Source organism: Myxocyprinus asiaticus, chromosome 23, assembly GCF_019703515.2.
Source record: "Myxocyprinus asiaticus isolate MX2 ecotype Aquarium Trade chromosome 23, UBuf_Myxa_2, whole genome shotgun sequence".
Lineage (NCBI taxonomy): Eukaryota > Metazoa > Chordata > Actinopteri > Cypriniformes > Catostomidae > Myxocyprinus > Myxocyprinus asiaticus.
Genome location: NC_059366.1, coordinates 14361964 through 14389666, shown reverse-complemented (window position 1 = coordinate 14389666; position 27703 = coordinate 14361964). Strand labels below are relative to the sequence as shown.

Sequence of the window (27703 nt, the reverse complement as noted above, 5' to 3'; positions counted from 1 at the left end):
GCAAAGAAAACTAGTTCATACCTCTGGAATGTGATAAAGAGGATGATGGATGGCCACAAGCCATCAAACAAAGCCGAGCTGCTTGAATTTTTCGCCAGGAGTGGCATAAAGTCATCCAACAACAATGTGAAAGACTGGTAGAGAGCATGCCAAGACGCATGAAAGCTGTGATTTGAAAATCAGTGTTATTCCACCAAATTTTGATTTCTGAACTCTTCCCAAGTTAAAACATTAGTATTGTGTTGTTTAAAAATGAATATGAACTTGTTTTCTGTGCATTATTCAAGGTCTGAAAACACTGCATCTTTTTTGTTATTTTGACCAGTTGTCATTTTCTGCAAATAAATGCTCTAAATGATAATATTTTTATCGGAGTGTCTATTTGCAAATTGGTGTAAATAGTATCCGCCATACAGTGCAGCTATTTGCACCCCAATAGTCTGGTGGAACCACAGAAATAGACAACAAACAAACCAATAGAACCTAGATGTGCCAACAATCATGCCATGGTTCAAATCACTGAGACCACATTTTTCCCCATACTGATGGTTGATGTGAACATTAACTGAAGCTCCTGACCCATATCTGAATGATTTTATGCACTGCACTGCTGCCACACGATTGATTAGATAATCGCATGGATGATTGTTGGTGCCAGATGGGCTGGTTTGAGTATTTCTGTAACTGCTGATCTCCTGGGATTTTCACACACAACAGTCTCTAGAATTTACTCAGAATGGTGCCAAAATAAAAAATATCCAGTGAGTGGCAGTTCTGTGGACGGAAATGCCTTGTTGCTGAGAGAGGTCAACAGAGAATGCCCAGACTGGTTCGAGCTGACAAAGTCTACGGGAACTCAGATAACCGCTCTGTACAATTGTGCGGAGAAGAATAGCATCTCAGAATGGCGCTGTTGGCGCTGTTTTGGCTGCACAAGGAGGACCTACATAATATTAGGCAGATGGTTTTAATGTTGTGGCTGATCGGTGTATGTATCCAGTGGGTTTGTCATAAATTGATTGCTCGAAGCTGAGTCTCTTATTAATTTCTGGATTGCATTTGTAAGCCCTGAATAATCAGGACAAAACCCCAAGTTTAATACTGAATAGGTTTTATCCAATGTAACATGGAATTTCTTTGAATTCTGAGCTATTAGTTGAAAGAGGGCAGTATAATTAAAAAAATTATACTGGTATTAAAAAAAGAAAATACAGGTCATGCAATCAATTTTCAGAGAGAAAAAAAGGTTATTTAAACAGAAAATGTTTTTTATTTTTGTATTTTATATATACACCAAACTATAATAATAATTAATTCAATTTCATTTTTGCTGCATACTGTGCAGTCAGTGGTTGTCAGCTGCAATGCATTTCGACAGAACAGTGCAATTCTGCCCTCTACTGTTGTAGATAGAATAGTGTTAATACAAATTAAAATAATAATACTAAAAACACAAATAAATAAATCTTGTTAACATGATTTTTAGTGTTATAAATATTCCTTGCTAACCTATTCTGTGTTAAGTTATATACTATTTTTTTGTTCTGTGGTCCACAGTGAAGCTGTAATAACGGATATGACCACATAAGGTTAGTAAGCTATTTTAGTGCACTAAAATCATGTTAACATTTATAATGTTTTGTGGCTACAGGCAACTTTTGAAACAATAAGTGTATAACGTTTAAAGTGCCGTACAATAACAGCAATTTTTTGCTTTTTTTTATTTTATTTCTTTTTATAAAATAGAGGAGGGACGCGTCAAAATGATTTATTTATGTAGTGGAAATTAACATTATGCCACTAATGCTGTTAATTGCGTTTAACTTGTATTGAATCAGGAATATTCCTTTAAATGTAATAATATGTATAATGATGCTAAACAAAGTGTGAGACAGATTTAGTTGGTACATCACACTCTCTCACCAATATAATGTTCCTAAAATATTTAGTTGTTTTATGTATCCATCCAAGGTATTTTATTTGCTTTCAAACCTTTAGACTGATGCTTGAGCAGAATGCTATTCATCAAGGAAACTCTATTCATATCATGTAGGCCCTACTTGATTCTAGAGAGATACTCTCTCAGCTAAAATCTTTCTGTGAATAATGTAAACAATGTTCTCTGCCCTTCTTTTAAAATCTGAATGAAATGAATGCAATTTAACCCCACATTTGCTTGTCTAGCTTTGACTTGCCTTCCACAGCACTTTGCCCCTGTTGTTGGATGGCATTGCAGTTGAGCTTATTTTTGAAGCAGTCTCTCTCTCTCTCTCTCTCTCTCACACACACACACGCACAGGAGAGGAGGTTGTGGGCTACAAATGATGGATGTATCCAATGATTCAGTCACAGTAAGCTAGGAATCTCCACAGCAATTAAAAGGGTTTTTTTTTTTATTTATTTATTTTTTAACATGGCTAATTACAGATTTATTTATTTGATTTTTTTTTCATGTTCTCAAAGAGGTTAGAGCCAAATTTGCAGGAACTAATTACATCAATTATTATTGTGTTTTATGATTAAAATTCTGTCTGAAAATGATCTGAAGTCGCCTCTCCTTATTCTATGTGCACTGCTGTGATCTATGAGGAATAATTACATGCATGTTGATTTAAATACTAATCAGGCTTTTTGAGGTCACAGCACAATACGCTCCAAAAGTCAGTACTAAGAGGGTTAATGAAGAATTATTACGTTAATTTGAGTTGAACACATGAGTAATAATCTCTTTCAGGCAAGTTTTATTTAGCATTTCATGTATGTGCTTGGCTGCATACAGGGTAAACAAAAAAGACACACAAAGACAGCACCATCATTACCTCTTTTTTGCCTCAATAGATAGGTGATTGACAAACATAACAACTACAACAAAAGAAACATGCATGGTTAAAAAAAAAAAAAGAGCATATTAAGCATAATACACGGTAAATATAAATTTCTTTACTTTGAAATGGACACAAATGAATGCTCATTTTAATGTCTAAAACTAAAACCTATGGCACATTTTCCTCAATATATGTAAATTACTCCAAATACATAAAAGTCAGTGAACTTGGTATTTGTTATTCAGATGTGTACACAATAGTAAACACACATTTTTGTCGGCATCAACTTACGAACAAAATATACTTGTGGAAACAAATACATCCAATATATATGCACTCTCTCTGATAAAAATAATTCCATGATTGGCTAGGCCACTGCTTTCAGCATAGAAGACACGTAAAGAGATAGATAGTTTGCTACTCTTGAGATTGTAATAAAAAATAGAAATAAAACAGCATGAAATGTAATGTGCAACATATATCCACATAAGTGCTTTTGGATTGAGTATGGATAAAACATGCAAGTACATAGTAGAGTGCAAACTAGAGTAAGGTGTATAAATCATGGTGTGGCTTCATGTCCTCTGTAGCCTGCTAACATCAATAGTCTTTAATCGCTTCCACCGCAGAGCTTCAGCAGTAGTTTCTTGTAATCTCCTGAGGTGTCTCCCTACAAATACAGATTTATTACAGTTTTATCAAGGTTATTATTACAATACAGCTTTTAAAAATGCTCCAGCATATATACAATGAGGTCCAAAGGTCAGGGCCTGTATTCACAAAGATTTTGATCTTACCACTAGGAGTTCTCCAAAGAGTTCCTAGCTTAAAGTTTTTGATTAAAAGCTATTCACAAAACTGCTAAGAACAAGTTTTACTAAGGAAATCTTAATTTAAGACTAAGGCAGAGTTGACCTCGTTGCTATGGATGACGTCACATTTTATGAGCACACTCTTTTAAATCGCCCAATGTGATTGGTAACAGGGAAGCGCTATTTCTCAGCAAACTCCTCAGATAGCGGGAAATATATATCAAATAGGCTTTGATGGATGGATGGACGGATGGACAGACAGACAGTTAGGCCTAGATAGATAGATACATAGATCTGCATCCATGAGAAAACATACACTATGAATTGTCGGACGATGTGCGTTCGGGAGAGGGCATATATAGTTTGGTGGATGATTTTGCAGACGGATTAAATTAAATTAAATCAGATTTCTTCATTAAATTTTTTATTTTTTTTTTATTTTAATTTGGTATGCCCAATTCCCAATGCACTTTAAGTCCTCGTGGTGGCGTAGTAACTCGGGTGGCGGAGGACGAATCTCAGTTGCCTCTGCGTCTGTGCATCTTATCGTTTGGCTTGTTGAGCGTGTTACCACGGAAACGTAGCGCGTGTGGAGGCTTCACGCTATTCTCCGTGGCATCCACGCACAACTCACCACGTGCCCCTCCGAGAGCGAGAACCACATTATAGCGACCACGAGGAGGTTACCCCTCTGCCCTCCATAGCAACTGGGCCAATTTGGTTGCTTAGGAGACCTGGCTGGAGTCATTCAGCGCGCCCTGGATTCGAACTCGTGACTCCAGGTGTGGTAGTTAGCGCCAATACTCGCTGAGCTACCCAGGCCCCCTCTTCATTACATTTAATATCATCAGCAAAATACTTTTTTTGCTTACATTTGATGACCTAGAAAAAGTGCAGAATCTTAATTTCTTCTTCATTTTACATCATAACTTTTCATTGTTTAGAAGTTTTTCATACAGTAATTGTAAAACTTTTTATTTCACAGACATTTGGCCCCACTATAAATATGAATAATTTTTTTTTTTTAAAACTGTGATATTTGGTTCGCAGGGTTGTTACACAGCTACTCACAGATATGGCTGTGTACAGGGATTTCCCGTAATTCTTCATGTATTCCTGACGTATATCCAGCATATCCACCTCAGAGCGGGTCACCATGATGCGGATCAGAGTGCGATCCTTGGTTCCTGCTCCCTGTATATAAGCATATACAATTTTTCTTAGTTTTTAAGCCTGTTATGATTTGAACTGAGGCATTTCATTCAATACGTGTTGGGATCCCAACTTTCAGTCATTCAAACCCCTATGACTTAAGTAATTTACTCGAAGTACCCTATTACAGTGGTTCTCAAACTTTTCAGGCCAAGTACCACCTTTCATCAAATAAAAATCTCCAAGTACCACCTACACATGATATTAATATCAGCATTAAAGCTCATTAGGAATGGCTGCTAAGAGTTGCTATCCACTGCCTCACTTTATAAGCCTAAAAAAGACCCAAAAGTATCATAAAAGTAGTCCACGCATCATAATCCAAGTCTTCTGAAGATATACAATATGGTTGAATGCCATCATGACACCTGTGGTACTTACCGAGGAGTAAATGATCTGAAAATATGGTAACTATTAATAATATTAGCCAAAACACAATTAATAGTAAAAGATAAGTACTAATTTTGAAGCAAAAAATAAATAAATAAATAAATAAATAAATATATATATATATATATATAAACACATAAACAAGTTTTTTATTTTGACTTGGTTTAATAAATAGTCTGTTAATTTGAGCACACAAAACATTATAGTACTGTATGCTTGTTAATAGTGTTGAAAGGTATTCCATATCCCTTCCCATACAGAAATCTGATATATGGCCATGAACATTTAAACTATATTTCATATATTTGCTCATATATATTTAAATTCCACTTTGATTTGGGAAAATATGTTACATACAGTATATGAAAACAGCAATTGTTTTTAAATATTTAAAAATAAATGAAATATATATATTTACATATAAAATAAATTTTATTTTAGCCCATTTGTTAGATTTATGCATTTCAATTTCATAACAAAAGGATTTGAACTTTTATTAATTAAATTTTATTAAACATTACAAAATTCAATTTGATGGAATGTTATGAAAAAAAAAAAAAAAGAACAAAAATTTTTTTTTTCTTTTTGAGTGTTCATATACAGTATGAAATTATATATGAAATATGAACTTACAAGGGACAAAAACAACCCTGAATTGGCGCTTTGCCTCATTTTAAAAGCTAACCACACTGGTATATGCCTTTCCTTTTTAGTATGTGTTAATTAAACATCTGGTGTACAGATTTGATTAGCTTCTTTCTAAATCAGAAATTAGGAATAATCTTGTGCACCACCTGGGGGCACTCTGTGTACCATAACACAGTTTGAGAGCCACTAGTACAGAATTACTTTTAAAAAACTAGTAAAAAATTACTTAAAACCACACTTTTGTTTGTAGCACTTAATCATGATTAGTCAATGAGAATCACTTTCACTTTAAGGTCAATAAAGCTCATCCATGCCGAAAAGGATTTGTCTCACCTTCATGGCCTTGTAGAGTCTCTCAGCGAAGTAGGCAGGTGTGTTTTTAATGCATTTCACTGTACAGAGAACAACATGTTGAGACTCATCATGCACACTTACCCAGCAGCTAATAAGTGTATAACAGAGCAAACAAGACAGATCTTGAAACGTAAATGAGAAAATATAACCAAAAGAAAGACAGTAGCATTCATGTGGAGGGAAATGTCATTTCTAAAAGAAACAATTGACTGTTCACCACAGCATACTGAAACAACACACTAAACACACTTTAATATGAACACGACCAATTGAAAGAAAATCATGCACTATAACACAGCAAGCAGGTACAACACGCCAGCTACAGTATGTGATATGGAACTCTTTGTGTGTGATTAAAATATATTACCACATATTTACCCTATCACAGCATTACCCTTAAAGGGGCCAGCAGGATGTAAAGCAAGTTAAGAAATACAATTATAAAGTGTGTAAAGGAGATAACATCACAAACAATTATAAAGGACGGATCAGAGAGCTCACCGACAGCCAGCATGCCACTCTGAAGGTCTCCAGACATCTCCCTCTCAATACTCTTTTCAATGTCTCTGCCACACATGTGCTGGTACTCATGAAACACTGTCAACATAAACACACAAAATGTCTTAAAACACTCAACATTTCGGCACAACACTGCAACAAATGGCAACTGTTTAAATGGACATCAGCATGTGAAAGCACTAATGGCATTTAAGCAATCAATAGTTTTTAATCAGAAATTAACAGACATAATAGTTCATTAATCTGCCCATTCTCCTCATGAGTCTGTGGCTATGTGCAGTTCAGAATGCAATACAAGCTTACTATTTACTGAATAACGATCTGTTTACACTGTATACTGCCTACTATTCTTTAAAAATAGGAAATGAGGGGGCCTGGGTAGCTCAGTGGTAAAAGACGCTGGCTACCATCCCTGGAGTTCGCTAGCTCGAATCCCAGGGCGTGCTGAGTGACTCCAGCCAGGTCTCCTAAGCAACAAATTGGCCCGGTTGCTAGGGAGGGTAGAGTCACATGGGGTAACCTCCTTGTGGTCGCTATAATGTGGTTCGCTCTCGGTGGGGCGCGTGGTGAGTTGAGCGTGGATGCCGCAGAGAATAGCGTGAAGCCTCCACACGCACTATATCTCCGTGGCAACACGCTCAACAAGCCACGTGATAAGATGCGCGGGTTGACAGTCTCAGACACGGAGGCAGCTGGGATTCGTCCTCCGCCACCCGGATTGAGGTGAATCACTACGCAACCACAAGGACTTAAAAGTGCATTGGGAATTCCAAATTGGGTGAAAAAAAAAAGGAAATGAAATGAAACAGCAGGCATTATTCCACGATAAATGTTTCCAACATTGCATGAGAGTTGCGTCCAGTAAATAAAAAATATATATATATATATATATATATATATATATATATATATATATATGACCTGTTTCAGTGACATCACTTTTCCCCTTAGCCCCCATATTTGTGACCATCAGCAGGAGGAAACAATGGCGGTAAATGGACAAACACTCAAAAAACGATTTCAAGAAAAACATCAAAAATTGCTTTTGATCCATGCCAAGTCCCAGGAAAAGTTCATACAGATCTGAAGACAGAACAAATATTGCCAAATGTAACTTTCATTGACATTTAAAGATATTTTATCCACGATTCATCCACCGACGCAGGCAAGTCTGATGCGTGACTGGCGAGTACACACGCCAACCATTTTTTTGGCAGGGGAATTTTTCCCCTTTTTACTCCCAATTTGGAATGCCCAATTCCCAATGTGCTATTAAGTCCTCGTGGTCGCGTAGTGATTTGCCTCAGTCCGGGTGGCAGAGGACAAATCCCAGTTGCCTCCGCATCTGAGACCATCAACCCGCGCATCTTATCACGTGGCTTGTTGAACGCGTTGCCACGGAGACATAGCACACGTGGAGGCTTCATGCCATCCACCACGGCATCCACACTCAACTCACCATGCACCCCACCGAGAATGAACCACATTATAGTGACCACGAGGAGGTTACCCCATGTGACTCTACCCTCCCTAGCAACCGGGCCAATTTGGTTGCTTAGGAGACCTGGCTGGAGTCACTCAGCACGCCCTGGATTCGAACTTGTGACTCCAGGGGTGGTAGCCAGCATATTTTACCACTGAGCTACCCAGGCCCCTTCATGTGACACATTTCTGTTAATTGGATGATCGTGTGAACAGCCAAAAGCGCTTTGAATCTGACATTTTCAAATCCGATCTGGGCCACTTTCATATGTGGAAATAAATCTGATTTTTTCCAATGTGTCTTCAGTGTGAACAGCCAGATCAGATTTAATGTGATTTTTACATGAATCTACCTCAACATTCGTCATTTGCACACTTGATTTCCAGCGTATATATGCCTGTTATATTTTAAAACTTTTAAGTGAGAGTCATATCTGTCTAGATTCTTTTTAAGGAAAACGAAATAAAAGTATGGACTTCAACAGTTAGGTTCAGCGATTCGTTTGGATTACATGTTAAATATGTGTATGAAAAGATACAGAAGTAGATTTATATAACGGCACTCTTTGGTCATGTCACGCGATCAGAAAACACAGTTTCTATATTTATCAAACTGTATCAAAATACGAATGCAATCCAGTCAATGGAAATATGAAATAAATAAAGATAACTCTTCTTAATTTACGTATATGTAATGCCGTTTTTCCTGCTGTCTTTTGATTTTATGGTGTGTTTCGCTCGTAGATTATATTACACTTGAACTTCGATGATTATTTAAAATGCACCATATGAAGGCAAATGACTACATAAAAATACTTTATCCATCAACATGCTATCAGATAGTCATGTGTCCTATCTGCTTTAAAAACGAATAATAAAATTTTTAATTACAATTTAATTAATTATTCATACTATAATGATGAACAGGCCAGAGTTTGTTATAGGCATGCTCAAGGAGTGCAGTTTAGGAGTGTCGGCTGTTCAGACCAGTGTCTGACATGGGCTACATTCAGTGCTAGTCCTAGCCATGGGTGAATTATGGACCAGGCCAATAGGGCCAGTGCCCAGGGGCCCTTGACTTCAACTTTGAAAACAAATGTTTGCATATGCTTAAATATGTGGGCCCCACAGCTTATTCAAGGCCCCCTTAACAGGGCCCTGTGACTATGAGGGCCCCCCCAGCCCTCTTATAGGACCCTTTTGCCTTCCTGTTTCTAATAAAACATTTTGAGCCACCCTTTAACCCTATAATGCCATGCATATCATATTTGATACAAGACTTTCTAAAGCCTCTACACATCATCATAATGTGTAGGAGATGTCTACTGTATCCTGGTGAAAATTTCAGTGCTCTTCTGGAAATAGAAGACCTTGTAATATAATTTCCAGTATAGCTACCTATTTTGATGTAATCATCTTTTTTTATGTGAAATCTTTGCTGATTTTGATGAAGTAAAATTAACAATAGTGTTTATATTGTTACTGATATTTCAAAATGAGTATTTATTGAATTCAAGCCACATGTGCTTAAACTTACATTATATTTAAGAAAAAAAGGTTTAAACAGGTTAAAAAATATAATTTTCTGACTATTATTTAATATGTTAGGCTTTATATGGTTAAGCTTTATTCACTGTAAACACTAATATTAATCTCAAATTATAAAAAAATAGTTTACTCAACTTAATCTTAAATGTTTACTATTCTTACATATTTTAATTAAGTTACTGTTACTCTCTAAATCCTAAAGTTGTCATGAATAAGAACATTTAAGTGGTCCTAATTAATCTACCTGAAATGTCACATTTTGGAATCATAACTCAAATACAAAGTTCTTTACATTTTGGCTTCGAGTACTACTAACTCAAAATTACCAAGTACAAAATTGCGGCTGTGTGGAATACCCATAAACCCTTGCACTTGAATAAATTATGTTTGTTTGGCCAAAACAAGGGAGCTTACGTAGTAAAATGTTTATTTATTTTTTTAACTAAAAAATGTATTTAGTTTTAATTCTTATGATTAATGTTGTTGTTGTTTTGTAGTAGCTGGTTGATAATTGAGATTTTTGTGAAGTCACCATGAGGGTGATTATTGTTACCTCTGGTGAACTTGGAGCCTGTTAAGTTTAAGCCATTCTTCTTTACTCAACTGGACTTTACAAAAGTGAAGATTTATGTGCACTAAGAAGTACTAAGTAGAGTCCAGTGTGCCATCTGGCTAACCTAGAGTCTAGTTATAATTTCCCTTATTCTGTATAAGACATGTTATAACCCAGTTTAAATAATTAAATCAAAACAACGATATTTTAATCACAGATAAGTTAAGATTACTTGTAACTAGTTAATGTTACTTAAAAAATTAAGTTCAGTTTACTTGAACCAAACAAGTATTTTTATTTAGAAAAAGCATACAAACCAATTACCTTGAAAAACCTAAGTAAGGTCAACTAATTCGATTTTACAGTGTAAAATTTAAATAAAAGGGCTGTCGAACAAAAACGTTTATTATACCATTTATTGCTATAACTGCATGTTTGCCCTACATTACAAAAAATAACTTGGCTTAATGGTTGGGAAAAAGAAAATATTAATATTTAATTTTGTGTGCGACAAAAATTACTGATTAAACTAGTACGTAAAGTTTGTCGAGACAAACTATAATATTGGTCTGACAAAACCTGACAAAAATAGTTTTAAATGCTTAAAATTATAAATTTTACAGGACTTACAGTAAGAAAGAAAGAAAGAGAGAGAGAGAGAGAAGAGAGCATCTTAAAGCAGATTAAAGGGCTTGTACGTTTTTACAGCATTCAAAAACAAACTCTTAGCTCATTTTAACATTCTGTCAATGTAATGTAGTCTAGAGGATTTTTGGACACTTTGAAAAAGGCTTAAATTATGCCTTTGCAGGGCTTTTCAATGGAAGAATAATAATGGCAAGCAAGCTTAGCATCGTTCCAAACAGAATTTCCAATAAAATGACCAATGACCATAGAGATGATCACTTCTGAATGGAACGCACCCCATCATTCAGATGAGTCAGAAAAGATATAGCAGCATGAGCCAGAACTGCCTGAACTCTGCTGAATTTCACCAAACCCTTGCACACATACTGTAGGAGACTACTGTATTTGTTAAATTCACCAATATTTAAAGTGTTTGATGAAGTTAAAATATTTCATAATGTATTACTGCCCTTTAAATATATGCAAGTTAACACATTTATCACACATTTTGTTACAAGCTTGTTTTTTGTATGCATAATTTGTAGTATTTACATTAAAAATGCTCACCAAAAATAATGCTCTTGCGCCATCTATCTTTCTGAAAAGTATCACAGTTGAATGCTTTATTGATCGCAAAATTTAGCAGAAAATCTGAAAGATATTCAGATATTTCTTAAGAAATCAGAAGTTAACATAAGAGCATATTTCTCTAAATGTGCACACTCTGAACTAAAAGTTCTAATGGATATTGCAATGACATGACATAGCCTATTCAGCAGCAGAGCTTGCATGAAACAGGTATACGATTATTACATTCTTGATTACAAATCATACATTTTGCTTTGATGTGTACTCCTGACACAAATTACGAAATTACTTTTGATGTGGTATTTCTGTTGTAAAACAGTGCTCTAATATCGAAGCTGGAGAACTGGAGTTTGAGCTTTCTAATGATAATGTAAAGATTAAATTAGAATTTTACATATTATAAAAGTACATACCTTGTTCTTGCTTGATCATTTCACTTTCCTTGCATTTCTCCTTTGTTTAGTTCCTGACATGTAGTAACCATAGCCATTCCTATCTACTACGCTACGCATCTCATTTTACTTGGCAAATGTCCGAAATGGGAACGAAACAATTTATTATAATAATTATAACAACCCCTCAACTCCCTCCTCTACAGTTGACATGTCAATTTTATTTACATGTTATTATTATTATTATTTTACTGTTATTGTTATGATGCTTTGCTGCTTAATCAGTTAACGGCTTAACAGACACAGTTTTTGGATGAATGGAACAGTTTTAGGAAACTGGTCTGGGTACAGCTTATATCTCCATACAGCCTCCGAAAGTAGCATTTTCCAGTTTACGGATGCAGCCCTCCTGTTCCTGTTTGCATGGCAACAAATACTAGTACTTGGCTGCTTATAATGCCTTCGACAACATGGGGGCCCCGTGGCGGATCGGGGGCCCTACGCAACTTGCATGTTCACCTAATGCACCAGAGAATCTAGCGCGCAGCCATCTTGAAAATTGTATCTCGGAACTTCCGCTCTAGCGGTTCTATATAGATAACTTTGGTGTTGATGTCAAAGTGTAATTAGCTAGCGAAGTGGATTTACAGGTTATAGAGTTGTCATAAGCTATCATGAGTATTTTAAAGTGTTCAGGGGAGATTTTAAAACAAGAGGATTTCATTCATAAATTCACAAGATCCTACCTTCAAGCTGTGGACCTACTGATATGCCTCTTTTCTCATAAAACTCCAAGAGACAACACAAAGTCATTAAAAATATCTCATATGACACCTCTGACCATCTTCTCATGTCATTGATCAATCATGTTATAGTTAAGATAAGCAGATTTTTTGATCGTTAATCTGTGACAGGGGAAGGGGTGCAACACACACACACACACACACACACACACACACGAAAGTGTTTTATTTTATATTCCGTTTACAACCATTTTAATCACATTTAAGCCTCTAAAAAATGTAGGGTAACGAATTCATTTTAAAAAGTACAACTGTAATTTTCTTTAATGTTATGAACTTGCATGTGTAATAACATGAGCTGTCACTGTTGGAAATTTCATATCAACTACACAATTTAACTCAAATTATTAACAAGTTGAAACCTAAAAATTAAGTAGAATTACACATATAACAATTAAACGTTTGTATTATGAAAAAGTGCAGTGTGTCGTAGCTGTCGGAATGTGATCTGTCAGGTCCAAATTACCTCCGTGGGTGTCAGAAAAAACACCTCACGAGCATTTTCATAGTAAAGGGGTTGTGTAGCCCATCAACTCTTGGGGAAAAATACTTTGCTCTCACACGTAATCCAATTTGATCGACTCTTCTCAGTAGCTTCAATACAAACAGGAAGTTAGATAACAAAATTCAGAAGAGCAGAGTGTGGAAAAGGGGCGGGGGTGAATAAGGTGAATAGGAAGGATCGGCACCGGCTACATTTAAAAAGTCATGTGAACAACCTAACAATAAAAACAGATTTGAGCAAAAAAAGCACAATGAAGGTGTATGGAATATTGGTCACAAACATGGCGGTGTAGTCATACAGTGACGTCACATAAAATAGGTCATACAATAATTTTTGCAAAAAATAAATAAATAAATAAAAAATAAAATTATATATATATATATATTCTGCAGAAATTACTGTTTGGCAGTCAGATCAAACAGTGGCTTCAAATGAGATGTTAAAAATCATGACTGTTTTTAGTTCCAGTTCACCACCCTGTAAAAGTAACATCAAGTCGAGCACACTGCACATTTTGGCACAAGTAGTGGGTCATCTGGGTATTCTTTGCATACAGGAAATTTGCGTACTGTGCACAGTATAGATAGCATAAACCTCATGAATAGTAAAATTAGTGTGGAATAGTTTGCTTTCCCAACATAGCCTTAGTCTTAATTTGAAAGTTGTCATTAATATTCTTTCATCTACTAAATACATCAACTCATTTGGGGAGTGTCTCCATCTCAACAGTTGAATTTGTTCCATAAATTCTCCTTGTGCAGTCACTACATAATCTAATACACTAAAGTTCCAACAAAAGACCAGGGGACCTATATGGTTCTTTAATGGCGTTGTCCTATGGAAAAACAAGACCGTCAGTGTGTTGATTTAGAGGCGGGGTTAATCAAAGAGGTTCAACTGGAAACCAGCTCTAATCATGAGTCATCGCCCTCTTTTACAACTGCAGCTTTGGCAAGAGATGCTTGACTGTAAGCCCAGACCCATTTTAATACTTTAAGACTACTCTGAATTTGGAAGCACCCTAAAAGCATTCTACTCTCTGGATCCTCATTAAAGGATCACGAAACACACCTCTTTCAGCTGAAGTCTGCCGTTTTGAAAAATGCAACTCATGGACAGAGTGGGAGGAAGTGGTGGGACAGGGCAGGGGAGAAAGAGGGGGGGCGAGCAATCTCTCATCTGTCAGTTGCCCATGCTGGCTCTCACTAAATATCAGGATAAAGTATGACCAATTGTAAGATTTGTATGGCTGGCAAAGTTAAAGTCCAACTAAATATGTTGAACGCCATCTGTTTTTCCCCCTTAAAAGATCACAACACCCCTGTTTCAGCACAGTTGAGTTCTAAGCACATTTTCAAAAGATGCAACCAGCGGAGTGAGGGGAGAAGGGACACAACAACTGTCTGATCGAGTCATTCAGCATTATTTCACTAATACAGTTAACAGCATCAAAGATCCTCACAATTACTTGAAACAAAATGCACAAATAAATTATACAGTGTTATGTATGCTCACAATACAGTACACATAATCACACTGGTCATCTTATATCTGTAATTTAATTCACAAATAAATGCCAAGCCATTTCTTCTGTATTGAAAATATGTGAATGTTTTTTTACAACGTCTTGGAATAACTTTTGAGACCAATTCCAAGATGTTGATTCACAAATATATGTGCTTAGATCGGTTAACACACTGGATGGATGGATGGATGGATGAATGGTCAATGTAAACCACGTCTCAAACGAGCTAAGACAGTCCACCTCACCGCATATCTCGAAACACTTACGTTGATAAATGCGTGCTGCGCAAACATTTAAAAAAGTTTTTGCCATCGAAACCCTGTCCTGTCTCTCTATCAACTCTCTCAACTGAGGCGCTTGAGAGTTTGAAGGCAGCGGCAGTCACGTGGTTTAATGAATAATCATTCATTAAACATTCATTCATCACGTAAACAAGTTTAATAAAGCAAAGAAGCGACACAGTGCTAAAAGCAGCGGTCCACGGAGAGAAAAAACCTGCATTATTGGGTTTACTTGTGGCTGGAACAGTATGTTAAACACCATGACATCACCCTAAATTAACTAATTTTAAAACAACACCGTGCGTAGTATAAACGGCGGCTTCGTTTGCCTAGGGTGCTTTAGTTCATCCAGGAGAAAAAAGTTTGGCTTCTTCCAAAGTATAAACCAGGCTTCAGAGATATACACGAACAGGAGAAATCTCACCCAACGAAATACCTTGGCAGAACAAAAACATCACTGCATTTCATCATCATTTGTGTGCGAACTAAGCGAAGCCTTTTCGCCCAGTAAGTATAAATTAGCCTTAAGTCGCTTTGGATAAAAGCGTCTGCTAAATTACTAAATGTAAATGTAAAACAGTTTTTGGCCTGCTTGAAGCTAAAGAAGCAAAACTTATGACACCATTGTTGTCAGTTTTTTCCTGATTTGACATATATTATGTAAATATTAATCTTGAAAAAATAAATCAAGGTCTAATTTCAGGTAGATCAGAGCTGTACTTGTTGCCAACATTGTCGCCAAGTGAACTGACTTCAAGGGACTTTGACTAAAGAATACTACTATCAAACTACCAAAGGGGCCTGACGTACCTGCTCTGAGGTGAGCTTTGCTCCGAGCACACAGGATGGCATTGAACTTAGACTCATCTGTGCCAAGTTTATTTTCCCCTGCTTGATACAGAGCCTGCAGCAAAAGACAAACAGAGCATAGTAAGGACTGTTCAAAGCATGATAAAAATATAGGGGAAACCAGGGCTAGCTGTCACTTTTTAACTCCAGTAATTATTTTTTCAGAGTAGGTTCACTTTTTGAGTAAAATGAAAATTTTTGTTTTATTCTATAAACTACTGACAACATTTCTCCCAAATTCCAAATAAAAATACTGTCATTTAGAGCATTTATTTGCAGAAAATGACAACTGGCCAAAGCGACAAAAAAGATGCAGTGTTTTCAGACCTCGAATAATGCAAAGAAAACAAGTTCATATTCATTTTTAAACAACACAATATTAATGTTTTAACTTAGATTTCAGATATCAATATTTGGTGGAATAACACTGATTTTCAAATCACAGCTTTCATGCGTCTTGGCATGCTCTCTACCAGTCTTTCACATTGCTGTTGGATGACTTTATGCCACTCCTGGCACAAAAATTCAAGCAGCTCGGTTTTGTTTCCTCTTTATCACATTCCAGAGGTTTTCAATGGGGTTCCAGTCTGGAGATCGGGCTGGCCATGACAGGGTCTTGATCCGCTGGTCCTCCATCCACACCTTGTGTGGCATGGAGCATTGTCCTGCTGGAAAAACCAATCCTCAGAGTTGGGGAACATTGTCAGAGCAGAAGGAAGCAAGTTTTCTTCCAGGATAACCTTGTACATGGCTTGATTTATGCTTCCTTCACAAAGATGAATCTGCCCGATTCCAGCCTTGCTGAAGCACCCCCAGATCACCACCGATCCTCCACCTGGTTGTCTAATGGTTAGACGGAGACCTGGAGAGGCCTTCAAGCCACAGTGTCTCGCACCCACTGTGAAATTTGGTGGAGGATCGGTGATGAGCCCAATCTCCAGACCTGAACCCCATTGAAAAGCTCTAGAATGTGATAGAGAGGAAGATGGATGGCCACAAGCCATCAAACAAAACTGAGCTGCTTGAATTTTTGTGCCAGGAGTGGCATAAAGTCACCCAACAGCAATGTGAAAGACTGGTAGAGAGCATGCCAAGACGCATGAAAGCTGTGATTGAAAATCAGTGTTATTCCACCAAATTTTGATTTCTGAACTCTTCCCAAGTTAAAACATTTATATTGTGTTGTTTAAAAATGAATATGAACTTGTTTTCTGTGCATTATTTGAGGTCTGAAAACACTGCATCTTTTTTATTATTTGAGCAGTTGTCATTTTCTGCAAATAAATGCTCTAAATGATAATATTTTTATTTGGAATTTGGGAGAAATGTTGTCAGTACTTTACAGAATAAACCAAAAATGTTTTACTCAAATACATACCTATAAGTAGTAAATCCAGAGAAAATGATAATTTTGCAGTGGTCTCTTAATTTTTTCCAGAGCTGCATCTCTGCTCAGCAGGTCCTTAAAATGCAAGTGGATGGTGATGCAACATTTGAAGCTCCAAAAAGAACAGATAGTCAGCATAAACGTCATCTATATGTCTCCAGTGGATAAATTATTGTCTTCTAAAGCGATACAATCACTTTTGGTGCTAAAAAAGATCAATATTGAAGTACTTTTTAACTATAATCCAATGCTTCTCGTACGATTCACAAGAGGGTGGAGATCACGCTGTCTCTCGTGTGACGTATTCGCTTTGCCATGTTACGGATGTAATCTCACGTTCTCCTCTCGGTTGAGACATCCAGGATAAGCACAAATGACCACTATGAGTAAAGAAACAGATAAATACAGATCTAAACCAAAACCAACGAAGCTACTGTACAGCGTTCCTCCTTCTCATTTGTAAACAGCGCTGCTCTTCTGGCTGTGATGCACTTGCCTCAGTTCTCACGTATTTCAAATGCCAATGCGCTACATCACATGCGCATACCACTGCTGACCGGAAGGATGATGTAGAGTTTAAAAAAGTACTTATATACTGATATTTTTTGCACCAAAATGATCGTGTTGCTTTAGAAGACATTAATTTAACCGCTGGAGTTGTATTGATGACGTTTATGCTGACTGTCTGTGATTTTTGGAGCTTCAAAAGTCTGATCACTATCCACTTGCGTTATAAGGACCTACTGAGCTAAGCTATTTTTCTAATTTTCTTCAAATGTGTTCTTGTGAAGAAAGTCAGTCATACACACCTGGGATATCATGACACTTAAAATTGCAAGCAGTTTGTGGAAGAACACTTTACATGAGTTGTGTTTCAGCACTGCTCTTCTGTTTGGATGAATCTTATGATTTGAGCTTACCTGGACATTGTCTGTGTGTGATCATGACTGGGAGATATTCAGAGCCAGAGTAATAATGTTCTATTTTCATGTTGATTTTATGTTATTCGAGTAAACATTTAAAACCGAAATATTACTTGCTTTGATAAAAATAAAAAACACGTATACTTAAATATTTTGAAAGAATACATTTTACGCTAATAGCACTTTTCTGACTCTACACTTAAAGCGCTTTTACATAGAAAACATACCACCACAGATACCAGCATATTTTAATATGATCATTCAAGTGTTTTATCTACTATTAAAGGTGCTATATGTAATATTTTTACTGTACTAAATCATAAAATGACCATAATATTTCATTAGAGAATTAGGAAACATGATAAGTTGAAATACTTCAATTTTGCTTCTCCCATAACAAAGCTACAGCCAGTAATTCTACTTTGAAGTTTCCATTCCAGGCCAGAATTTCTGTTTATGTTTTGGCCTGTGTGATCCCGCCCACTGCCCACTCACCAATAGTATTTCGACACCGCCGGGTTGCCAGATGTGAACAAGATTGCAGGCAAACAACACTGCGTGCTGCAACCATGGAAGCCAGCAAACGAACTGGATCAGAGATAACAGATTCCACCCGACCTAAAAAGCCTCGCCATCTGTCTAAAAACCACCATGACCAGAGGCGTAGTAAAACAAGGATAAATGTTGGAGATGCCTTTGGAAGATGGAGACAGCTTAAAGCCCAGAAATCCTTTCAAACGGATGTGGAGTTGGCTAATTTGCATGTCAACATTCTGGCAACCTGCATGAGCTTCGAGTCTGGGGTGGGGCAGGCAACTCTCCAATATTTAGAATTTGGACTGCAGTACCCATTTCAAACGCTTGTTGTCAATCTTTCATATAGCACCTTTAATGTTTGTATTGTACTACACTTATCAATTTAAGAGGTAAAACTTGTGATATGGCTGATATGAGTTTAATGGAAGACTTTATTAATTTAGATTTTATTGTACAGCCTCAGTTGATAATGCAAGTAAAACTAAAAACATAAAATAAGGATTCAATAATGATGGGGATGAAATATACTTTATTAAACATGAAAATAAAATGAAATATAACAATTACTATAATATGTTTAATTAATAATTGCTTTAGCAGTAAAGTTATAATAGATAGATTGTTACATGTATGTAATATAATATGCACATTACTTAATACAAATAATTTTTGTAGGCTTACTGTAGTTAGTCAGGGTAAGGTAAGGACATTGTTTTGAACAGTTTTTTAAGTACTCAATCAATAATGGCATTTTGTTCATTTTATCTATCCCAAAAATGATACTGTTCTTATCATTTACTCACCCTCATGCCATCCCAGATGTGTATGACTTTCTTCTGCAGAACACAAATGGAGATTTTTAGAAGAATATCTCAGGTCTGTAGCTCCATACAATGCAAGTGAATGGAGGCCAGAACTTTGAAGCTCCAAAAATCACATAAGTCAGCATAAAAGTAATCCATCCAAAGACTCCAGTGGTTTAATCCACGTCTTCTGAAGTTATATGATAGATGTGGGTGAGAAACAGATCAGATCGAGTCCTATTTACTATAAATTCTCCTCCCTGCCCAGTAGATGGCGATATGCACAAAGAAAGCTAATTGCCAAAAACAAAAGAAGAATGTGAAAGTGGAGATTTATAATAAAATAGGATTTAAATATTGATCTGTTTCTCACCCACACCTATTATATCGCTTTAGAAGACATGGATTTAACCACTTATGGATTTCTTTTATGCTGCCTTTGTGATTTTTGGAGATTCAAAGTTCTGAACACCATTCACTTGCATTGTATGGACCAACAGAGCTGAGATATTCTTTTAAAAATCGTTGTTTGTGTTCTACAGAAGAAATAAAGTCATACACATCTGGGATATCATGAGGGTGAGCAAATGATGAGAGAATTTTCATTTTTGGGTGAACTATCCCTTTAAATTCTGTAAAGGAATATACCTACTACCGAGGGAGAAAAAAAGACAGTTCATTGAACACACCTTTTGTGAAAACACACCCAAAAAGTTGTCACAGTGACCTATTATACAGGTAGATTTTTCAGCAAAATTTGAACATTAAAACAAATAACAAATTATTCAAATAAAAAAGAAGCAGATAAAAAAAATATCAAATCATTGTTTTGGTCAAGAAATATTGTAATAAATAAATGTAATAACATTTTATTGCCCCAATAAAAATTTTACAACTTGCCCTGACCTGATATTTATGAGAAAGTCCCTTTAGAACATAGTTAAAACTTAAACCTTCATTAAATAGTTGCTAAAGTGGCTTAATTGTGTATACTTGTTTATTCAACAACAATAGCAAAGATCCAACGATATAGAAATTGTAGTTTGGAGAAAAGATATTCTTACGTAAAAGTGTTGAGAAGTGTTAGAAAACCAACAAACAAAACCACTGCTAGAGAAAACACATGTTTGTGTCATTGGACTGTTAACTTAAAACTAAGATAAAGCCCTTGTTACAATTAGCCTTGAGTGACAACTAGCCCCATTCTCTCCTATTAAAAAAAAAAAAATCAGTAATTACCTGAGCATCCTGTTTGGCTAATGATACGTCCACATTTTCCCTCTCATCACGATTACCCTTTGATATGATAACAGAAAGAAATAGTGGGGTGACTTTCACATTTGTGACATTAGTGTTATAATTACAAAATACAATTTTTGTCACACTCACACACACACACACACACACACACACACACACACACACAAAAACAAATTTCATAATTAAATCCATGAATCAAACAAAACACAATGTCTGAGTACCTGAGCGAGAGAGACCAGCAGTCTACGGAAGTGCCCAGATGTGTCTCCACTGATAGCATCCTCCAGTGATTTCTTATTCTCTAAAAGAGGAATACAGGGCATTGTTGATCACAACTGACTGCACTTTGAATTAAAACTCACATGACGTGCACAGATGTCTGATTGGAGAGTAATCAACAGGGTAATTGCTAAGGGAAGGAATTAAGCGATATGAGTTGAGTACACACCAGCTTTGAAGATTTTATTGATTTCTTGGATCTCTGCATTAGAGCGAGAGGACAAGATTTCAATTAGACAGGCCTCATCTGTTCCCGCTCCCTGTAAGTTCACAATCAGATTAAAAAATTGCATGTTGATGCAACACACCAGGTTTGATGTCACTGACACCATGAACAGAATTATAAAGATTTTCAGTAAAACGCTATCGTATGGCTTCAGAAGACTTGGAATATATCACACAAGTAATATAGACTACTTTTATGGTGCATTTTTGTCCTTTATGGTAAGTAAAAGAAACATTTTGTGGTGTCCATTCCTTTTTAGGCTCAGGGTATGCTGTTTTTACATACAAAAACTAACACTGTATGCATCATTAAGCTTTAAAAAGTTGCTTTCATGCACTCTTTCATTATTAGTATTTATATTACTTTTTCTTTTTTAACAGTATGCTCTCTCTGATGTTACATATTGTATCAGTTTTCCATGTGAGAATGATAAGTTGCACGATGTATGGTTGAATATTCTTTCATTCTATTTTGAATTATGTTAACAAAGAGCGTTGACAAACCTTGATTGCCTCTTTGAGCTCATATGCATCATACTGAGCTGGGGTCTTCAACATGGCCAGCACAAGTTTCTCAAAGTTCCCTGAAAGCTCAGACTTCAAGTCCTTAACCAAGTCCTGTGAATATGGAGTTGCATGAGAATGATCTGTACAGTGCTTGTCTTAAATTTTTTCAAGTGCACACCCTCTGTTCCTAACTATGAAGGCAAATCCTACAATTATGTTTGGTGGCGCTAGTGGCTCAGAAATGACACATTTCACATTTAAGAATATGGGGTGCTGTGTGAATCCCACACAGGGTTAGCGTTACTGCCCTTGAGCCCTAAAACAAAGCTCTCAATCTTAGGGTGGAATCTAACTAAAAAGCTACAATGCTTTCCATTACCTTTCCATAGGCAGTCTTGTATGATACCAAGAGTGGTACACGCTGCTTATTGGAGCGACTTCCCAGCAAATTAATGATGGCTTGTTCATCAGTGCCTGTTGAAACATGTGAATGTAAATTAAAGCTTATAACATCAACAAATGACTTATTTGTTGGGAAAGCTCATATTGTGTTACATGTTAGGTTTCAAGACTTCTCAGTATATGAACAGCAGTGACCTGTATCATGAATGGGGTCAAACTTATTGAGATTAATCAAAGATACGTCAAATGAAATACGAACAAAAATACCTTTTAGCCCCAGGGTTAATGAATGACTCTGCATTCGAAGAAATTGAAAAAGCAAACAATTTAAGCAATAGTTCACCCAAAAATAAAACATCTGTCATTATTTAATCACCTTTATGTGGTTCCAAGACAATATGACTTCTATGGAACACAAAAAGAGATATTTTAAAGAATGCCGCTATCAGCAATTTCCTTACAGTGACAGTTAATAGTGACTCACTTCAGCTTCAGCTTGACAACAGCGATTGCAACATTCTTTAAAATAAATCCTTAAATGTTTTGCGGAGGAGAGAAAGTCAAATGGGTTTGGGACGACATTAGGGTGAATAAATAATGACAGAATTTCCATTTTAGGGTGAACTATCCCTTTAACATGAATAACAACATGAAAAACCAACCAAAGCCTTTCATGGCTTTCCTAAGGACCTCAGCATCTTTAAGCGGGTCAGCACCAGGAAAGTCTTGGATCGTCCCTCTGAATCCACGCTACAAATTAAAGCAACAACAGAACAGTTAAGACACATATAAGTAAAAAAAAAAAAATAAAAAAAAACATCCCAGAGTACAACACACAAAAAAAGTTCATTTACATTGATAGCTGGAACTGCAGGTGCTCCTCCTCCGTAGACTCCTCCATATGCAGGCATGGTCGGGTTGGGTGAGGGTGCTTTGGGATAGCTAGGCATGGACGGATTGGGTGATGGAGCATTTGGGTAGCCTGGCATCTGCTGACCTGGGGCTGGCCCTCCAGGGTAGCCCATTCCCGGACCTTGGGGCATACCTCCTCCTGGCTGAGGGTACAGGCCATAGGGCTGGTTAGGGGAGGGGGCAGGTGGGCCCCCAGGCTGGGGGGCAGGATAACCAGTAGGGGCTTGAGAGAACATGGATGGATTTGGGGTAAATCCACTAGAGGCGGCGAACTGATTTGCCTGTGATTGGAAAATTTGAGGGCGATAAAAAAGGAACAAAGCGAAAGCAAAGCATGGTAATTACAACAGGGACAGTAGAGATGATGCTACAGGCAACTGAATATATAAAGCCTTGAAATGACAACATTGAGGGAGAACGAGAAATTGAAGGCCAGGAAAGGGAGATAAGAAGGACAGAGAACAAGTGTGCATTCATTGAGAGGTTTGTTTGCACTCATATGTTTCTGTTGACTTAAGCTACTCCCACCATCTGGCACGCTGCTGTCACAGAGACACTATTTGTAGCGTTCACTCACTGTAACAGTTATAGTGACAAAGGTTCTCTTTGCTAATCCTAAAAATGTCAAATTAAAAGAGTAATGAAACCAAATTTTTAGTCTAAAGAAAATTCATTTAACAGCTAAAATGTCATTTTACAAAAATATTTCCATCAATAGTCATGGTTGACCGATGGGTTTTTCAATGGCCATTGCTGATACTGATATCTAAAGAGCATAAGCTAAATGGATCTACTCACCTACTGAACTTAAAAGATTTACAAAATGCGAGAGCAATGTGTTAAATCTCTTCTAAAACACTCAGGGCTCTATTTTCATGAGCACTCTAAGTGCAACGACTATGCGCAACATCTTATCCAATTTTAGTGAGAGCGCTAATTCTAAGTGCAAAAGCGCAAGTGGCCGTGGGAGGGAGTGTTTGCGCAATCTGTGGGTGTATTGTATGTAAATTGTAAATACACTATATTGCCAAAAGTATTCGCTCACCTGCCTTTAGACGCATATGAACTTAAGTGACATCCCATTCTTAATCCATAGGGTTTAATATGACGTCGGCCCACCCTTTGCAGCTATAACAGCTTCAACTCTTCTGGGAAGGCTTTCCACAAGGTTTAGGAGTGCGTTTATGGGAATTTTTGACCATTCTTCCAGAAGCGCATTTGTGAGGTCAGACACTGATGTTGGACGAGAAGGCCTGGCTCACAGTCTTTGCTCAAATTCATCCCAAAGGTGCTCTATTGGGTTGAGGTCAGGACTCTGTGCAGGCCAGTCAAGTTCTTCCACACCAAACTCGCTCATCCATGTCTTTATGGACCTTGCTTTGTGCACTGGTGCGCAGTCATGTTGGAACAGGAAGGGGCCATCCCCAAACTGTTCCCACAAAGTTGGGAGCATGGAATTGTCCAAAATCTCTTGGTATGCTGAAGCATTCAGAGTTCCTTTCACTGGAACTAAGGGGCCAAGCCCAGCTCCTGAAAAACAACCCCATACCATAATCCCTCCTCCACCAAACTTCACAGTTGGCACAATGCAGTCAGACAAGTACCGTTCTCCTGGCAACCGCCAAACCCAGACTCGTCCATCAGATTGCCAGATGGAGAAGCGTGATTCGTCACTCCAGAGAACGCGTCTCCACTGCTCTAGAGTCCAGTGGCGGCGTGCTTTACACCACTACATCCGACGCTTTGCATTGCACTTGGTGATGTATTGCTTGGATGCAGCTGCTCGGCCATGGAAACCCATTCCATGAAGCTCTCTATGCACTGTTCTTGAGCTAATCTGAAGGCCACATGAACTTTGGAGGTCTGTAGCGATTGACTCTGAGGAAAGTTGGCGACCTCTGCGCACTATGCACCTCAGCATCCGCTGACCCCGCTCTGTCATTTTACGTGGCCTACCACTTCGTGGCTGAGTTGCTGTCATTCCCAATCGCTTCCACTTTGTTATAATACCACTGACAGTTGACTGTGGAATATTTAGTAGCGAGGAAATTTCACGACTGGACCTGTTGCACAGGTGGCATCCTATCACAGTACCACGCTGGAATTCACTGAGCTCCTGAGAGCGGCCCATTCTTTCACAAATGTTTGTAGAAGCAGTCTGCATGCCTAGGCGCTTCATTTTATACACCTGTGGCCATGGAAGTGATTGGAACACCTGAATTCAATTATTTGGATGGGTGAGCGAATACTTTTGGCAATATAGTGTATGTATATAACTGTAAATTGTAAACAGTACATGTATATAATTGTACACTATGTATTGCTATTTTTCTGAGAAAGGTCATTGCGCTAAGACGTTTGAAAAGCACCTCTATTCTCAGTGCAGAGTCTAAAATAATTTCCTGCATTTGCAGTTTGGAAATTCCACCAGTAGGTGGCAATAAAGTTAATGTCCAAACTCTTCAAATATAGTGGAACATCAAATGATGTCCCTGATAATCACTACTGATGCCGTTTTATGAAACAAAAATGTATGAGATTTGTGTTAAACTTTAAACTGTCGAGTTTTATGGTTTATTTTTCAATTATTTTTATTATTATGTTTACACTTGCACTTGTAAGTATTTATGACCAAATTTGTATTAATATTTTTCCACCTGTTGTAGTAGAGTGATTTTTAAGCCACTGCAAAAGGGACCAGTGGAAGAAGTTGGAGATGGTAAAATGTCTGGATTTGGTTTGGTGATTATATGACTATTTCGTTATTTTAATTACATTTTTGTTTATTTTGAAATGTAATTTAAATTTAGACATATTTTTGGTTTACGTTTTTCATCTTTCAATGAATGAATTAATTTTAAAGCAAAATCGACTGGTAGAAAAAAAACTAAACAAAATCGATCCCTCGGTCCACAGCCTCACCTGGAAGGGCAATACAATCACTATCAGTAGATGAAAATGATGAATAATACTTATATTCTCTATAATTTAATGGCGCCTCCATCCAAATCCTGACGAGAACCATGTTTTCCATGCGTATAAAATATGCCTGACTTTCAACAAGGATGCAGGTAATGCACAAAAGAACACAAGTTCATTTTTCTATGCTTCTAATTCATTGCATACGGTCCATATTCACTACCAACTTCTTATGAATGTGCTGTCTTGGTTTATATCGCTGGTGCTTGAGGGAATGGACTATAAAATCGGACGCAGACAGTGCAATAACCAGAGAAAACTTGACCCAGTCCATTAGCGCACACGATTTTGCCAAACCTACTTGCGAATAGACTTAGTGCTTTGCTTTCACAAAAATACGTAAACTTCATGGCCACCCCATTGACACTGCACTAATGATTTATCACATAGCCCTGCACTTAGCGCTAGCGCTCTTAAAATATTAACCTTTGTTTAACTGTGTAGATTTTATGGGATTTTCCATTTACATGTGTACCACTACTATATTAGCCCTGTGTTCCTACTGGCACTTTGAGGTTTTGTCTCAGTATTTACTTAACATCTTTAGGTAGTCAAGCACAATGCATGTGCTTTGTTGCAGAGCACAAAATTGTAACTGTAAAATTTAGATAAGATTTCTAAGTGAAATACTGACCCTGCTGCAATAGTTCCCCAATGGATCTACACTTGTTCACATTTCCTCTGATCTTTAAATTCGATTACAGAGAAAATTTTAAAGCATACTTTGCATCAGTACATTGAGCAGGGTCAAATTTGTTGGTCAAAGCACATTCTGATGACAGATCAATTACAAGATATCAATGTCAAGGTCACAAGAGCACAATTTTGTTAAAAAGCTGATCAAGGAAAGATTTTATGTGGTTTTAGCACAGGCTGACTGATCATGAAATAAAATGACCTGCATCTGATGAGAATGGAGACAGCTGTTCCACTGTCACTTCTGATTATACATTACATTATGATTTCATTTGAAAACTTACCATTCCTGGGAGATTGCCTGCATTGAATCCAGGATTCGGCATATTATCCAAACCAATACCAGGCATTCCTGAAGCACCAGGAGCACCACCCCAGCTGCCTGCGAATAGATCAAGTAAAAATAATAATAAATAAATAAATAAATAAATAAAAAGCTAAATCATGGTTGAACACACAATTATTAAAAACCAATGTATTAAGCGCAGTTGGCAATTAAGGGGATTGTTCACCCAAAAACAAAAATCCTGTCATCATTTACTCATCCTCATATTTTTCCAGACCCATTTGATATTCTTTCTTCTGTGGAACACCAATGGAGATGTCAGGCATAATGTTAGCCTCAATTCACTTTTATTGTATTTTTACATATATATATATATATATATATATATTACACAATGAAAGTGATTGGTGGCTGAGGCTAACATTTTGCCTGATATCTCCTTTTGTGTTCCATGGAATAATGACACTCAAATCACACGTGGGTGAGTAAATGATGACAGAATTTTAAGTTTTGGGTGAACTATCCTTTTAAGTCAACATGAAATTAAAACTGACTCCATTTACTTTTTTAACACACACGTTCCTGATCGTAATA

At 37.0% G+C, this 27703-nt stretch overlaps 1 protein-coding gene across 3 annotated transcripts in view; it reads right to left on the bottom strand.

Annotated features, from left to right (window-relative positions):
* Positions 1–2724: 2724 nt before the first annotated feature.
* Positions 2725–27703, bottom strand: part of anxa11a (annexin A11a) — a 36675-nt gene continuing 11696 nt past the window's right edge. For 2 of the 3 annotated variants that reach the window (XM_051651322.1, XM_051651321.1), the window contains exons 3-15: positions 27108–27205; positions 23091–23429; positions 22899–22986; positions 22214–22308; positions 21832–21945; positions 21272–21362; positions 21045–21124; positions 20803–20859; positions 15875–15968; positions 6743–6838; positions 6221–6279; positions 4709–4831; positions 2725–3495 (exon numbers count right to left, since the gene is read on the bottom strand). In XM_051651322.1, coding sequence (XP_051507282.1) covers positions 3436–3495; positions 4709–4831; positions 6221–6279; positions 6743–6838; positions 15875–15968; positions 20803–20859; positions 21045–21124; positions 21272–21362; positions 21832–21945; positions 22214–22308; positions 22899–22986; positions 23091–23429; positions 27108–27205 — 1394 coding nt within the window. In that variant the 3' untranslated portion in view covers positions 2725–3435. The remainder of the gene's footprint in view (positions 3496–4708; positions 4832–6220; positions 6280–6742; positions 6839–15874; positions 15969–20802; positions 20860–21044; positions 21125–21271; positions 21363–21831; positions 21946–22213; positions 22309–22898; positions 22987–23090; positions 23430–27107; positions 27206–27703) is intronic. The other variant, XM_051651323.1, reaches the window with a different exon arrangement.